At 48.2% G+C, this 16826-nt stretch overlaps 1 protein-coding gene across 2 annotated transcripts in view; it reads left to right on the plus strand.

Annotated features, from left to right (window-relative positions):
- The first annotated feature begins 1175 nt into the window (after positions 1 to 1175).
- The window catches only part of LOC140393324 (uncharacterized), a 44035-nt gene continuing 28384 nt past the window's right edge, over positions 1176 to 16826 (plus strand). The window contains exons 1-6 of one of the 2 annotated variants that reach the window (XM_072479654.1): positions 1176 to 1299; positions 3045 to 3307; positions 5468 to 5594; positions 5686 to 5798; positions 11686 to 11822; positions 11948 to 12030. In XM_072479654.1, coding sequence (XP_072335755.1) covers positions 1179 to 1299; positions 3045 to 3307; positions 5468 to 5594; positions 5686 to 5798; positions 11686 to 11822; positions 11948 to 12030 — 844 coding nt within the window. In that variant the 5' untranslated portion in view covers positions 1176 to 1178. The other variant, XM_072479655.1, reaches the window with a different exon arrangement.

Here is a 16826-nt window from a genome sequence, read left to right on the forward strand (position 1 = left end):
GTGCACCATCTACAAGATGCACTGCAGTAACTCACCAAGGTTCCGTAGACAGTGTAACCGCTACCATCTAGATTTGGGACCAGAGCAGCAGATACCTGGGAACCCCACCACTTGGAGGTTCCCCTCCAAGTCACTCACCACCCTGACTTGGAAATGTATCGGTTGTCCCTTCACTGTCGTTGGGTCAAAACCCTGGAACTCCCTCCCTAACGTCACAGTGGGTGTACCTACAGCTGGTGGACTGCAGCGGATGAAGGCGGTGGTTCACCACCACCTTATCGAGGGCAATTAGGGATGGGCAATAAATGCTGGCCTCGCAAGCGACGCCCACAGCCTGAGAATAAATTTTTTTCAACGTTATTGGAGACTGAGATTGATTCATTCTTGCAATCAAAGGAAATCGAAGGATATGGGATAGGGTGGGAAAACGGAGTGGAGATTAAAGGTCTGCTGTGATCTTATTGAATCACCGAACAAGCCCATGGAAACACGCGGCCTACATCTTATGTACAAGTAGTTTTATTGGCTTTTACAACAAGATAATGGGGTCTTTATGTGGGTCAGTACAGCAACTTCCATATGGGGCTGGATAGATATCCTATTGGCAAGGGATTGGAGTGTACCAGTCCGTGTGGAGTCTGCACGTCCTCCCCGTGTGTGCGTGGGTTTCCTCCGGGTGCTCCGGTTTCCTCCCACAGTCCAACGATGTGCAGGTCAGGTGGATTGGCCATGATAAATTGCCCTTATGTGTCCAAAAAGGTTAGGTGGGGTTCTGCACTGTAAATTCTCTGAGATTAGGCTGAGGCAGTCAACTATTCCACAGGACAGAGGAATATTGTCTGTGGAGGAACAGGTTTCAGAATGGAGAACTGGGAATGTTTGTGTGATATTCTGAAGCAATTCCCATGGGGGAGCCAGGCGGTGTTTCTACAGGACATTGCGTCAGGAAATTAAACGGATGGGAGAGTCTGTCCAGGGAGAGTGTCCACAAGCTGTGGGGGAGACTAAATCGATGGTGAGGGTGTACACGAGCTGTGGGAATTTGGGTTGGATCAGCCAGAGAGATATTTTTAGGCCCAAGTGTCTGTGAATTCTCGGAAGTATAGGCGAGGGTTAGATCTGATTTCTTGCCTACGCCATCATTGATTGAATCAATATTGCTGCCAACAGCTGGTCAGATGGAGGTTGAGGAGTGTCCGTCAGCGGCAATGGGCGAGCTGATCATCACCACGGAGATGGCAGAAGCTGACGGGCCGATTGAAGCCTGTGACCTGACGCAGGAACCAGCCGCGACACAAGGTGAGGAAGGTTGCAGAGTTGCCGGCTCGTTGGATGTGCAGCCGGGGACACCCCCCCAGCCGCAGGACCGCCAGGCTGCAGCGGACGGCCTGGTGACGGCGGGAAACCCGGCCACCGAGCTGGAGACTGCACCTGGTGACTGCCCCCCCGCGCCTGATGTCCCGAATGAGGCCTTGGCTTCTGGAAGTGAGCAGGTTAACGGGACAGAGCTGGCCGCTGCGAGCTCAGAACAGGCGAAAGGTAAAGGCGTTAGAGGATCGGCCCCGAACCCCAAGTTGAATGTGACTTTTTCAAAGATGGGCCGAATGGCGTCCTCCCATCCTGCATGATCCTTTGAAGAGAGTTTTGGCGCTGGGCTTGTTGAATCTGGGCCTGCATGTGAAAAAGAAGCACTTTTCCCTATTTTGTTATCGCATCGAAACCAACCATTACTGGCTCTTTGAAATAAATGTGCAGTCCAGTCCCAATCCCTCTGCTCTTTTCCCGTAGCTCTGTGAATTTTCCTTTTCTTTTTTAAAAATAAATTTAGAGTACCCAATTATTTCTTTTTCCAACTAAGGGGCAATTCGGCGCGGCCAATCCACCTAACCTGCACATCTTTGGGTTGTGGGGGTGAGACCCACGCAGACACGGGGAGAATGTGCAAACTCCACACGGACAGTGACCCGGGGCCGGGATTCGAACCCGGGTCCTCAGCTCCGCAGTCCCAGTGCTAACCACTGCGCCGCGTACTGCCCTGAATTTTCCTTTTCGAGTGTTTATCTGCCTCCAGCACCATTTCAGGCAGTGCATTCCAATCCATAACTCGCCGTGTAAAAAAACCTCCCCTGACCTGGTACTTTTGACACTTATCTTAAACACTCTGGTTCCCACCCTGTTGCCAGTGGAAACGGTTTCTCTGTGCCTTCTCCCATCAGAAACCCCCATAATTCTCAGCACCTCGCTTAAATCTCTCCTAAACTCTCTAAGTCCTAATGCGAGCAATCCTAACTTCTCGATTCACCCACATAAGTGAGGTCCCCTGTCTAATTCCAACAAATACCAGAGGGCAGAACTCTTATTCCTGCTCCTCCACGTTGTGGGTTCAAGGCCCTACTCCAGACACGGAAGCACAACACCCAGGCCGGCAGCACCAACAGAGGTTGGATGAAACCTCTTTTTGGATGAAACGTTAAAACGAGGCCCCCTCTGCCCCTCAATTGAATGTGAAAGATCCCATGGCACCATTTTGAGGTAGAGCAGTGGAGATTCCCCCTTGGTGACCTGGACAATATTTCAAACCTCGACTGACATCAGCAAAAACAAAAGGTCCGGTTGTTATCAGATCGCTGTTTATGGAGATTGATGCGCACAAATTGGCTATTGTACAAATTGTCTACACTTGGATAAGTACCCAATCGGCTGGCCTCGGGAGGACCAGAGATTGCGAAAAGTGCTATATGATTGCAAGACTTTTCTTTGTTTTTGCATTTCCTCTGCCTTCTTCAAGGCTGCGGGAATGTACTCCGGGAAATGTAGGTGGAATGATCAAATCTTTGCCTTCCCGATGGTTTCAAAACATAGTTTTGGAGCCTTGTTTCCCCTGCTGGGCTACAACTGGTACTGCGGAGATCCTTCACATTGGGAGAGGCAGCAACATTCAGTGTCTGCCCAAACCAGTGGGTCTTAGCTTTTGATTCGCATCTAACCTTGTGATTTCCACTTGGATGTACTGACGGGAAGTATCTTCCACCCACTCCTCACAGAGAACTCGGACCTCCTGGAAATGGCGCAGGTTCTGAGTGAGATTGCGATGCCTTCCCTGACGGAGAGCCACGAGGTAGAAACCGAGGAGCAGGCTGACCCCTTGGCTGAGAGGAGCGAGCGGCATGCCTTGGTCCTGTCCACGCTTCCCCAGGACAGCCTGGAGCTTCAGATGCCCCAGGAGGTGATACTGGAGCTAGCCAATGGCATCAAGATGTACGGAAAGGACCTCGCTACGATCACCGAACTCCTCCACCCAACCCAGGTACCGTGGGCACCCGAGGTGGCGGGAGAATTGAGACTTGTACAAGTAATATGCTGCCCGATCGGCAAGACCTTCCTGATATTGAGGCAATGGGACTGCAACTTGATTTGATATAGTGTGTTTAATAGTGAAAACATTCTAATTAATTATCACAGAGACATAATCAGACAAAACAATAGAATCTTGGGTGGGCACAGTGTCGAGGGAGTTTACTCTGTATCTAACCCCGTGCTGTACCTGTCCTGGGAGTGTTTGATGGGGACAGTGTAGAGGGAGCTTTACTCTGTATCTAACCCCATGCTGTACCTGTCCTGGGAGTGTTTGATGGGGACAGTGTAGAGGGAGCTTTACTCTGTATCTAACCCCATGCTGTACCTGTCCTGGGAGTGTTTGATGGGGACAGTGTAGAGGGAGCTTTACTCTGTATCTAACCCCGTGCTGTTCCTGTCCTGGAAGTGTTTGATGGGGACAGTGTAGAGGGAGCTTTACTCTGTATCTAACCCCGTGCTGTACCTGTCCTGGGAGTGTTTGATGGGGACAGTGTAGAGGGAGCTTTACTCTGTATCTAACCCCGTACTGTTCCTGTCCTGGGAGTGTTTGATGGGGACAGTGTAGAGGGAGCTTTACTCTGTATCTAACCCTGTGCTGTACCTGTCCTGGGAGTGTTTGATGGGGACAGTGTAGAGGGAGCTTTACTCTGTATCTAACCCTGTGCTGTAACTGTCCTGGGAGTGTTTGATGGGGACAGTGTAGGGGAGCTTTACTCTGTCTCTAACCCCGTGCTGTACCTGTCCTGGGAGTGTTTGATGGGGACAGTGTAGAGGGAGCTTTACTCTGTATCTAACCCCATGCTGTACCTGTCCTGGGAGTGTTTGATGGGGACAGTGTAGAGGGAGCTTTACTCTGTATCTAACCCCATGCTGTACCTGTCCTGGGAGTGTTTGATGGGGACAGTGTAGAGGGAGCTTTACTCTGTATCTAACCCCGTGCTGTACCTGTCCTGGGAGTGTTTGATGGGGACAGTGTAGAGGGAGCTTTACTCTGTATCTAACCCCGTACTGTTCCTGTCCTGGGAGTGTTTGATGGGGACAGTGTAGAGGGAGCTTTACTCTGTATCTAACCCCGTGCTGTACCTGTCCTGGGAGTGTTTGATGGGGACAGTACAGAAGGAGCTTTACTCTGTATCTAACCCTGTGCTGTACCTGTCCTGGGAGTGTTTGATGGGGACAGTGTAGAGGGAGCTTTACTCTGTATCTAACCCCGTGCTGTAACTGTCCTGGGAGTGTTTGATGGGGACAGTGTAGGGGGAGCTTTACTCTGTCTCTAACCCCGTGCTGTACCTGTCCTGGGAGTGTTTGATGGGGACAGTACAGAAGGAGCTTTACTCTGTATCTAACCCTGTGCTGTACCTGTCCTGGGAGTGTTTGATGGGGACAGTGTAGAGGGAGCTTTACTCTGTATCTACCCCCGTGCTGTAACTGTCCTGGGAGTGTTTGATGGGGAAAGTGTAGGGGGAGCTTTACTCTGTCTCTAACCCCGTGCTGTACCTGTCCTGGGAGTGTTTGATGGGGACAGTGTAGAGGGAGCTTTACTCTGTATCTAACCCCGTGCTGTATCTGTCCTGGGAGTGTTTGATGGGGACAGTGTAGGGGGAGCTTTACTCTGTATCTAACCCCGTGCTGTACCTATCCTGGGAGTGTTTGATGGGGACAGTGTCGAGGGAGCTTTACTCTATATCTAACCCCGTGCTGTGCCTGTCCTGGGAGTGTTTGATGGGGACAGTGTAGAGGGAGCTTTACTCTGTATCTAACCCCGTGCTGTACCTGTCCTGGGAGAGTTTGATGGGGACAGTGTAGAGGGAGCTTTACTCTGTATCTAACCCTGTGCTGTAACTGTCCTGGGAGTGTTTGATGGGGACAGTGTAGGGGGAGCTTTACTGTGTCTCTAACCCCGTGCTGTACCTGTCCTGGGAGTGTTTGATGGGGACAGTGTAGAGGGAGCGTTACTCTGTAACCCCGTGCTGTGCCTGTCCGGGGAGAGTTGCGTGTGCTGGCTCAAGCTCAGGAAGTAACATTCCAACGTTCTGAGCACCCAACAGAAATGTCAGTTTCCAATCACAAGTGTTAACTTCTGTTGGGCCTGTGACCTTTCACCTCCCAGGTGTTGCTCCAAACGGGTCCTCGGAAGTTCACCTTGGCTGCGTCTGACGCTGTGATCTCTGCTGGGTCTTTGGTCTTCACCGTAACCCAGGAAGCAGGCCAAGAAGAGCCATCGGCGAGTCAGGAAGGTAACTGTTCCGTGTCACCGTCACTGCCGTTACCTGGCCCAGTGTCCAGCCTCCTGAAAGGAATGGTTCTGAAATGTGTTTCTTTACGCAGCTCTAGAGGTGGAAACAGAAGAGAAATTGTACAAGTGCTACCTCTGCAGTTTGACCTTTAATCGCCGCGGCAACTATGTCCGACATAAGAAGATCCATATGGTTAATACGAAGGTAGGTAGTATGGATTTTATTGTACATCTCCTCCATCATCCAGAATACCTCCTTCCTGCTCCATAACATTACCGTGCCCCCCCCCCCCCCCCCCCCCCCCCCCCCCCCCCCCCCCCCCCAAGCCTCTGTTGCTATAATGGCCCAGCAAGTCACTCACTTACATTAAAGATGGGGGCTCATCACCACCGGCTGTGAATAGACAATGAACACTGGTCTTGCCAGCGATGAGTTTAGAAGAATGAGAGGGGATCTCATAGAAACATAGAAAATCCTGATGGGACTGGGCAGGCTGGATGTGGGAAGAATGTTCCCGATGTTGGGGACGTCCAGAACTAGGGATCACAGCCTAAGAATAACGGGTAAGCCATTCAGGACTGGATGAGGAAGAACTTCTTCTCTCAGAGTGTTGTGAACTTGTGGAATTCTCCCCCACAGAAAGCTGTAGAGGCCGGTTCATAGAATCATAGAATTTACAGTGCTGAAGGAGGCCATTCGGCCCATCGAGTCTGCACCGGCTCCTGGAAAGAGCACCCTACCCAAGCCCACACCTCCTCCCTATCCCCATAACCCAGTAACCCCACCCAACACTAAGGGCAATTTTGGACACTAAGGGCAATTTATCACGGCCAATCCACCTAACCTGCACATCTTTGGACTGTGGGAGGAAACCGGAGCACCCGGAGGAAACCCACGCACACACGGGGAGGACGTGCAGACTCCGTACAGGCAGTGATCCAGCGGGGAATTGAACCTGGGACCCTGGAGCTGTGAAGCAATTGTGCTAACCACTGTGCTATCGTGCTGCCCAGTTCATTGCATATATTCAAGAGGGAGCCGGACGTGGATCAAGGGGTATGGAGAGAAAGCGGGGGAGCGGGATACTGAATTTGCATGATCAGCCATACATCATATTGCACGGTGGTGCAGGCTTGAAGGCTCCAATCCTGCTCCTATGTTCTATTTTCCTATGTTTCCCTGCCGGTGAGTGAATCAAGGACAAATAACCGGGCCCCACAGACCTGCAAAGGCCCAGCTGCACTCCTAGATTGTGTGAAGTTAGCCGATTGCAGGCAGGACAGCGATGAAGGTGTACGGTTGGCTTCACAGTGGGTTAGCAAGGGAGAAATCAGCCAAGATCCTGGAAAAGATGCCATGGCCCGATTTGAAAGAAGGGAATTTGAGTTCTGTATAAGGTGCTGCATTACATCCTGAGGCCCAGAAAGGTGTGAGATCGTTCAGATAAAGAACACTTAGTAAAAAAAAAAGTTTTAAGTGAAGATTGTTTTTCTGAATGAGGACAGATATTTTAATGGGGATGATCATTCTGCAATTTCTGCTTCTCAGGGTGAGGACTGGGTCCTTCATTTTTTATTTCACAGCATGTGTGCATCACTGGCTGTTCCAGCGTTTATTGCCCATCACTAATTGCCCTTAAGGTGGTGGTGAGCCACCTTCTTGAACAGCTGCAGTCCATGTGGTGTAGGTACACCCACAGTGCTGTTAGGGAGGGAGTTCCAGGATTTTGACCCAGTGACAGTGAAGGAACGGCTGATATATTTCCAAGTCAGGGTGGTGAATGGTTTGAAGGGGAGATTCCCAGGTATCGGCTGCCTTTGTCTTTCTGGGGTAGTAGAGGTCGAGGTTTAAAACGAGCAAAATTTTAAAGTACCCAATTAATTTTTTCCAATTAAGGGGCAATTTAGCGTGGCCAATCCACCTACCCTGCACATCTTTGGGTTATGGGGGCGAAACCCACGCAAACGCAGGGAGAATGTGCAAACACTTGGACGGTGACCCAGAGCCGTGATCGAACCTGTGACCTCGGCGCTGTCAGGCAGTGGTGCTAACCACTGTGCCGCCGTGCTGCCTGAGGTCACAGATTTGGGAGGTGCTGTCAAAGGTGCCTTGGTGAATTCTTGCCGTGAAACCTGTAGCTGGTGCACACTGCAGCCACTGTACATCGCTGGTGGATGGAGTGGATGATGTCGGTGGTTGGAGTGCCAATCAAGCAGGTCGCTTTGTCCAAGGTGCTGGTTGTACACCTACATTTTTAATGAAGTTTTACAACTCTTGAAGCAAAGTTAAAACCAACACAAGGTAGAAAAAAAAACAGTGCAACTGGGGGTCCAGAGAGGGGAACCCAAAGAGACAGGGAAAAAGCAGTTTTAGTTCAGTTGGAGAACAGGCAGAACAGGAAAAGGGACAGATAGCAAGTCCCGAACTAAAGGACAACATTCCAAACCTAGGGATTGGGACAGGAAGATCCCAAGATGACAGCTGAGTCCAGGAACAAGATCAGGATTACGGAGCAGGTCCTGTTTAGTGAAGTTGAGAGTGACGAGCAGAGGAAGACTTCCAAGTTTAAAATGAGAAAGCTGCAGGAAGCAAACTTTGAGCAAAAAAGGCCTGTGAGAAGATTGAGGTCCAAGGAGACAGCCAGAGGCCTGTAACTCCTCATTATGGAACTGTGGAGCAGTGGGTGTTCTGTTGGCGCAGCTGAATACCCGAGAGCTTGAATGCACATGTTGGTCCAGGGGAGAGGAACATCAGAAGGAGAGTCTGAAACCCTGGGAGTGGATCCTTGTTGAAGATGTCCAAATGAAAGTGTAGTCTGGGAGGACATTCCAAGACGGGTTCTTCGAGAGTAGACATAGTAAACCAAGTTAAAAGACAGAGTTCCAGTAAGACCAGTTTGCTCACATCGGTGGAATCGATGAGAAATCACAGCATCTATTTGGGTGGCATCAGTCACTTGGTTTGAGAACGTGGTGTGTCTGACCACAGGTCGCCTGTTGGTTTACTGAACCGTGCACTTACTGTGAACATGAGAGTATAAGGTAGATTTTGGAACTTGTGTTATCCTTGCGAATCTATATGTATCAGTAAAGGTATTGTTGTGGGTGAAGGAGTAATGTAATAGAGTTTACGTTGTTTAATAAATGTTTTATTCTTTTGTTAAAAGTTAATCAGAGGACTCTTTGACTCTGTTCAGTAACCACCCTCCACGCTTCTAAACAAAAAATAAAAGTTAGGATCTATCAGGCCTGCTTCCAGGTAGTAACTCCCACTGGGATTGTAACATAAAGTGCTCGACAGCCAATGAAGTACTTTTGAAATGTGGTCATTGTGAAAATGTTTGTAAACACTGTCAGGCAATGGCGAAGACACCGGGGGAAACTCTTTTTCAGATAGTGACATGAAATCCTTTATGCCAACCTTCCGATAGACAAGCCCGCCTCTGACTGTGCAGCACGCACTGGAAATATGAGCCTGGAGTTTTGTGTTTGAGTCTCTGGACTTTATCACTTGACCGACTGACCCAGGAGTGAGAGTGGCCCCCAACCCAGCCACAGCTGAAATGGTCCTGGGAAAGGGAGATTTGAGCAGAGGTCCTGCTCCCAGTCAGAGTGACTGCAGGGTGTGGGTCGGTTTTGGAGCAAGTGTGAGTCCACACATTGAGGATTCAACACGGAAAGCTTCACCTTAATCCGGCCGCTGTGTATATTCTGATGGTTTTTAATCGGTCAAGGCAGCGATTGAAGATTGTGGAAATTGTCATGATATTCAAACACACACATCATGATAGACACACCAACAGACAAATCAGAACACACACCACCACAACCAATCACAGAAAGATATAAAAGCACAAACACGACACCTGGTGGTCAGTATTAGCTGGAGAGGAGGACCAGGACAGACCTGCTACACGACACACTCAGGGAGACAGCACGTGCAGAGTATCCAGAACGAACTGTATTATAAGAGTTAAAATAAAATAGAGTTGTACCACATACAACTGTGTTGGCTCATCTGTGCACCAGAGAACCCAACACCACATGGTACAGGAGTGGATCGATACCTGCCGGCATACCTCAGTGTACAGAGACAACCAGCAGTGCCCAGGCAAAATGATAGAGCTCCTGGTTCCGCAGCCGCTCCAGTGCCACGGCGATCTCCGCGAAAACTGGCGGCGATTCCGGCAAGTGTTCGAATTGTTCCTGGTGGCAGCTGAACTCCAAGACCTGGATGATAGCGAAAAAATTGAATTTCTCCTCACCATCGCCGGTGCAAGCGCAAGAGGAATATTCACAAGGTTCAGGTTCTTCAGGAGGCAGCAAAGGTACGATTACCAGGCAGTCCTGGACAAATTCTCCAAGTACTGTGAAGAAAACGCAATCCAATCGGCAAGTAAAGGTAAGAAAAGCGGCAGTACTCCCCTCGTGGCTGGGATCCCGGAGCCCGAATTCCTAGAGGCCGAAATCCCGGGCCTGAGAGAGGGCTGGGTCGAGGTCGGCGGCCATCTTGCTAAAGGTATCACGCTAGCACAGTTGCGCGAGCAGTGCGCAGAACCGGAAGTTTCGTTTGCGCATGCGCGAGATGCTGCGCATGCGCAGTCAAGAAAACGGCCATCGGTACAGGAACAGCGATCTGAGCATGCGCAGTCGCTTCCTACGTGCTACATACCGAGCGTCAGGATGGCAGTGGCGACCAGCACCGGCGGTCCAAGACGGACACACCAATTCGCGCCATCGCCAGACGTTGATGCGAGCAACAATTCTCTCTCCAAGGCGACATGCTTCGACGTTTCTCTGCGGAGTCGCCCTTCCGGCACAGCAGGTGGCCGGAACCAGCGTGCACGGTCTCGGCCAACTTCCACATCTGGCACAGTCATCGCCTTGCATGATATTAGTGATGGTGCTACTTCGATGGCAACGACCCATCGGCTACAAGATGCCGTCCACCACAAACATAAAAAGAAAAAAGACTCCACCTTGTTCCTGGCATGCAGGGCGGATGGATTGGTGCGTAGGCGCAACAATCAGCGAGCTTTGCGCCGCCTTCCACGCTCGCAACTGAACCGTACGCACACGCCGGATCCTCCACTGGCTCCCAAGGATGACTTCGTGGAGATGCCACGGATCATGCCCCTTCCATCGCCACCAGAACCAAACCACAGCCAAGGCAACACTAACAAAGATGTTGAATGTTATATTTGCACGAATGAAAAACCAAGCACTGCACGAAGTACAACAAATGGAAAAGTAGAGACTTCGGCAACAGCATCACCTCCAACAGTCCAAGGTGAACCAGTGTGAACCCAAATCTCCACAGCTGAACCGGCTTGAGGACCAGCCTATTCTTGAGGCGGTCACCCATTAGACTGGACTTATAACGCTGTTCATACGTTCAAAAGTCAAACACTCCTGTTTTATAACCTGTTGTTGTTTATCGTTCCAGATATCGTCTGACCGGACCACTGTTCAAGTTGTTTTTTTTCTCGCATTCATGTTTTGTTATGGTACAACCTTGTTAGTGTGACGCACCCGACATCGCCCCATGTAAATAGTTACGTCATATACACACGCTGTACACAACACACGCACACACTCTTAGGTGCACTCATGACACGATTATATTTATAACCACGTAGGCACATATCTTTGTAAAAAGGGGGGATGTCATGATATTCAAACACACACATCATGATAGACACACCAACAGACAAATCAGAACACACACCACCACAACCAATCACAGAAAGATATAAAAGCACAAACACGACACCTGGTGGTCAGTATTAGCTGGAGAGGAGGACCAGGACAGACCTGCTACACGACACACTCAGGGAGACAGCACGTGCAGAGTATCCAGAACGAACTGTATTATAAGAGTTAAAATAAAATAGAGTTGTACCACATACAACTGTGTTGGCTCATCTGTGCACCAGAGAACCCAACACCACAGAAATACTGCCTGCCTTTTTGTGTTTCCTTAGTGCAAGGGATTGAAGTTAACCGAAAGTCCTCTGCTTGTAGGTTGTTAGATATCCTGATGCGGCCGCTGCTAATACTCTGTCCTCTCCTCCCCCATTTCCCTGTTACAGGAAGATACCAGGTACAAGTGCCCGCACTGTGAACGCCACTTCATCCAGCACTGTGACCTGAGGAGGCACGTTCACATTCACACAGGCACACAGCCCCACAAGTGCGACGTGTGTGGCAAGGGTTTCCTCAGAGCCAGGTATGTCAACAATTTGAATTTACTGTTCGACTGGGAGAGGCCTCACCCAGCCACCAGCTATCTTTCTCTGCCAACTCTGGTATAATTCTCTGGTTTGAGGTTCGCGTTTTGTTCTATACTTTCAGTGATCTGGTGGTTCACAAGAGATTTCACACCAAAGATCGTCCATTCCAATGCAGCCACTGCCAGAAGTCCTTCTTCCAGTCGGGTGAGTGCATCACAGGGTCCTCCCGATTCGACACCAGTCTGTAACTCACTCCCGGGTATCTGTTATTCTGTGTGTAAACCAGCCTGAACTCCTCGATTAGATTCCAGTCTGTAACTCGCTCCCGTGTATCTGTTATTCTATATATAAACCACCCCGAACCCCTCGATTAGATTCCAGTCTGTAACTCACTCCCGGGTATCTGTTATTCTATATATAAACCGCCCAGACCCCTCGATTAGATTCCAGTCTGTAACTCACTCCTGGGTATCTGTTATTCTATATATAAACCCCCCCAAACCCCTCGATTAGATTCCAGTCTGTAACTCAGTCCCGTGTATCTGTTATTCTATATATAAACCACCCCGAACCCCTCGATTAGATTCCAGTCTGTAACTCACTCCCGTGTCTCTGTTATTCTATATATAAACCACCCCGAACCCCTCGATTAGATTCCAGTCTGTAACTCACTCCCGGGTATCTGTTATTCTTTATATAAACCACCCAAACCCCTCTATTAGATTCCAGTCCGTAACTCACTCCCGGGTATCTGTTATTCTATATATAAACCCCCCCAAACCCCTCGATTAGATTCCAGTCCGTAACTCACTCCCGGGTATCTGTTATTCTATATATAAACCACCCCGAACCCCTCGATTAGATTCCAGTCTGTAACTCACTCCCGGGTATCTGTTATTCTATATATAAACCACCCAGACCCCTCGATTAGATTCCAGTCTGTAACTCACTCCTGGGTATCTGTTATTCTATATATAAACCCCCCCGAACCCCTCTATTAGATTCCAGTCTGTAACTCACTCCCGGGTATCTGTTATTCTATATATAAACCCCCCCAAACCCCTCGATTAGATTCCAGTCTGTAACTCAGTCCCGTGTATCTGTTATTCTATATATAAACCACCCCGAACCCCTCGATTAGATTCCAGTCTGTAACTCACTCCCGGGTATCTGTTATTCTATATATAAACCACCCAGACCCCTCGATTAGATTCCAGTCTGTAACTCACTCCTGGGTATCTGTTATTCTATATATAAACCCCCCCAAACCCCTCGATTAGATTCCAGTCTGTAACTCAGTCCCGTGTATCTGTCATTCTATATATAAACCACCCCGAACCCCTCGATTAGATTCCAGTCTGTAACTCACTCCCGGGTATCTGTTATTCTATATATAAACCACCCAAACCCCTCGATTAGATTCCAGTCCGTAACTCACTCCCGGGTATCTGTTATTCTATATATAAACCCCCCCAAACCCCTCGATTAGATTCCAGTCCGTAACTCACTCCCGGGTATCTGTTATTCTATATATAAACCACCCCGAACCCCTCGATTAGATTCCAGTCTGTAACTCACTCCCGGGTATCTGTTATTCTATATATAAACCACCCAGACCCCTCGATTAGATTCCAGTCTGTAACTCACTCCTGGGTATCTGTTATTCTATATATAAACCCCCCCAAACCCCTCGATTAGATTCCAGTCTGTAACTCAGTCCCGTGTATCTGTTATTCTATATATAAACCACCCCGAACCCCTCGATTAGATTCCAGTCTGTAACTCACTCCCGTGTATCTGTTATTCTATATATAAACCACCCCGAACCCCTCGATTAGATTCCAGTCTGTAACTCACTCCCGGGTATCTGTTATTCTATATATAAACCACCCAAACCCCTCGATTAGATTCCAGTCCGTAACTCACTCCCGGGTATCTGTTATTCTATATATAAACGCCCCAAACCCCTCGATTAGATTCCAGTCCGTAACTCACTCCCGGGTATCTGTTATTCTATATATAAACCACCCCGAACCCCTCGATTAGATTCCAGTCTGTAACTCACTCCCGGGTATCTGTTATTCTATATATAAACCACCCAGACCCCTCGATTAGATTCCAGTCTGTAACTCACTCCTGGGTATCTGTTATTCTATATATAAACCCCCCCCAAACCCCTCGATTAGATTCCAGTCTGTAACTCAGTCCCGTGTATCTGTTATTCTATATATAAACCACCCCGAACCCCTCGATTAGATTCCAGTCTGTAACTCACTCCCGGGTATCTGTTATTCTATATATAAACCACCCAGACCCCTCGATTAGATTCCAGTCTGTAACTCACTCCTGGGTATCTGTTATTCTATATATAAACCCCCCCAAACCCCTCGATTAGATTCCAGTCTGTAACTCAGTCCCGTGTATCTGTTATTCTATATATAAACCACCCCGAACCCCTCGATTAGATTCCAGTCTGTAACTCACTCCCGGGTATCTGTTATTCTATATATAAACCACCCAGACCCCTCGATTAGATTCCAGTCTGTAACTCACTCCTGGGTATCTGTTATTCTATATATAAACCCCCCCAAACCCCTCGATTAGATTCCAGTCTGTAACTCAGTCCCGTGTATCTGTTATTCTATATATAAACCACCCCGAACCCCTCGATTAGATTCCAGTCTGTAACTCACTCCCGTGTATCTGTTATTCTATATATAAACCACCCCGAACCCCTCGATTAAATTTCAGTCTGTAACTCACTCCCGGGTATCTGTTATTCTATATATAAACCACCCAAACCCCTCGATTAGATTCCAGTCCGTAACTCACTCCCGGGTATCTGTTATTCTATATATAAACCCCCCCAAACCCCTCGATTAGATTCCAGTCCGTAACTCACTCCCGGGTATCTGTTATTCTATATATAAACTACCCCGAACCCCTCGATTAGATTCCAGTCTGTAACTCACTCCCGGGTATCTGTTATTCTATATATAAACCACCCAGACCCCTCGATTAGATTCCAGTCTGTAACTCACTCCTGGGTATCTGTTATTCTATATATAAACCCCCCCAAACCCCTCGATTAGATTCCAGTCTGTAACTCAGTCCCGTGTATCTGTTATTCTATATATAAACCACCCCGAACCCCTCGATTAGATTCCAGTCTGTAACTCACTCCCGGGTATCTGTTATTCTATATATAAACCACCCAGACCCCTCGATTAGATTCCAGTCTGTAACTCACTCCTGGGTATCTGTTATTCTATATATAAGCCCCCCCAAACCCCTCGATTAGATTCCAGTCTGTAACTCAGTCCCGTGTATCTGTTATTCTATATATAAACCACCCCGAACCCCTCGATTAGATTCCAGTCTGTAACTCACTCCCGGGTATCTGTTATTCTATATATAAACCACCCAGACCCCTCGATTAGATTCCAGTCTGTAACTCACTCCTGGGTATCTGTTATTCTATATATAAACCCCCCCAAACCCCTCGATTAGATTCCAGTCTGTAACTCAGTCCCGTGTATCTGTTATTCTATATATAAACCACCCCGAACCCCTCGATTAGATTCCAGTCTGTAACTCACTCCCGTGTATCTGTTATTCTATATATAAACCACCCCGAACCCCTCGATTAGATTCCAGTCTGTAACTCACTCCCGGGTATCTGTTATTCTATATATAAACCACCCAAACCCCTCGATTAGATTCCAGTACGTAACTCACTCCCGGGTATCTGTTATTCTATATATAAACCCCCCCAAACCCCTCGATTAGATTCCAGTCCGTAACTCACTCCCGGGTATCTGTTATTCTATATATAAACCACCCCGAACCCCTCGATTAGATTCCAGTCTGTAACTCACTCCCGGGTATCTGTTATTCTATATATAAACCACCCAGACCCCTCGATTAGATTCCAGTCTGTAACTCACTCCTGGGTATCTGTTATTCTATATATAAACCCCCCCAAACCCCTCGATTAGATTCCAGTCTGTAACTCAGTCCCGTGTATCTGTTATTCTATATATAAACCACCCCGAACCCCTCGATTAGATTCCAGTCTGTAACTCACTCCCGTGTATCTGTTATTCTATATATAAACCACCCCGAACCCCTCGATTAGATTCCAGTCTGTAACTCACTCCCGGGTATCTGTTATTCTATATATAAACCACCCAAACCCCTCGATTAGATTCCAGTACGTAACTCACTCCCGGGTATCTGTTATTCTATATATAAACCCCCCCAAAACCCTCGATTAGATTCCAGTCCGTAACTCACTCCCGGGTATCTGTTATTCTATATATAAACCACCCCGAACCCCTCGATTAGATTCCAGTCTGTAACTCACTCCCGGGTATCTGTTATTCTATATATAAACCACCCAGACCCCTCGATTAGATTCCAGTCTGTAACTCACTCCTGGGTATCTGTTATTCTATATATAAACCCCCCCAAACCCCTCGATTAGATTCCAGTCTGTAACTCGGTCCCGTGTATCTGTTATTCAATATATAAACCACCCCGAACCCCTCGATTAGATTCCAGTCTGTAACTCACTCCCGGGTATCTGTTATTCTATATATAAACCACCCAGACCCCTCGATTAGATTCCAGTCTGTAACTCACTCCTGGGTATCTGTTATTCTATATATAAACCCCACCAAACCCCTCGATTAGATTCCAGTCTGTAACTCAGTCCCGTGTATCTGTTATTCTATATATAAACCACCCCGAACCCCTCGATTAGATTCCAGTCTGTAACTCACTCCCGGGTATCTGTTATTCTATATATAAACCACCCAAACCCCTCGATTAGATTCCAGTCCGTAACTCACTCCCGGGTATCTGTTATTCTATATATAAACCCCCCCAAACCCCTCGATTAGATTCCAGTCCGTAACTCACTCCCGGGTATCTGTTATTCTATATATAAACCACCCCGAACCCCTCGATTAGATTCCAGTCTGTAACTCACTCCCGGG

The sequence above is a fragment of the Scyliorhinus torazame genome, chromosome 16 (assembly GCF_047496885.1).
Source record: "Scyliorhinus torazame isolate Kashiwa2021f chromosome 16, sScyTor2.1, whole genome shotgun sequence".
Classification (NCBI taxonomy): domain Eukaryota; kingdom Metazoa; phylum Chordata; class Chondrichthyes; order Carcharhiniformes; family Scyliorhinidae; genus Scyliorhinus; species Scyliorhinus torazame.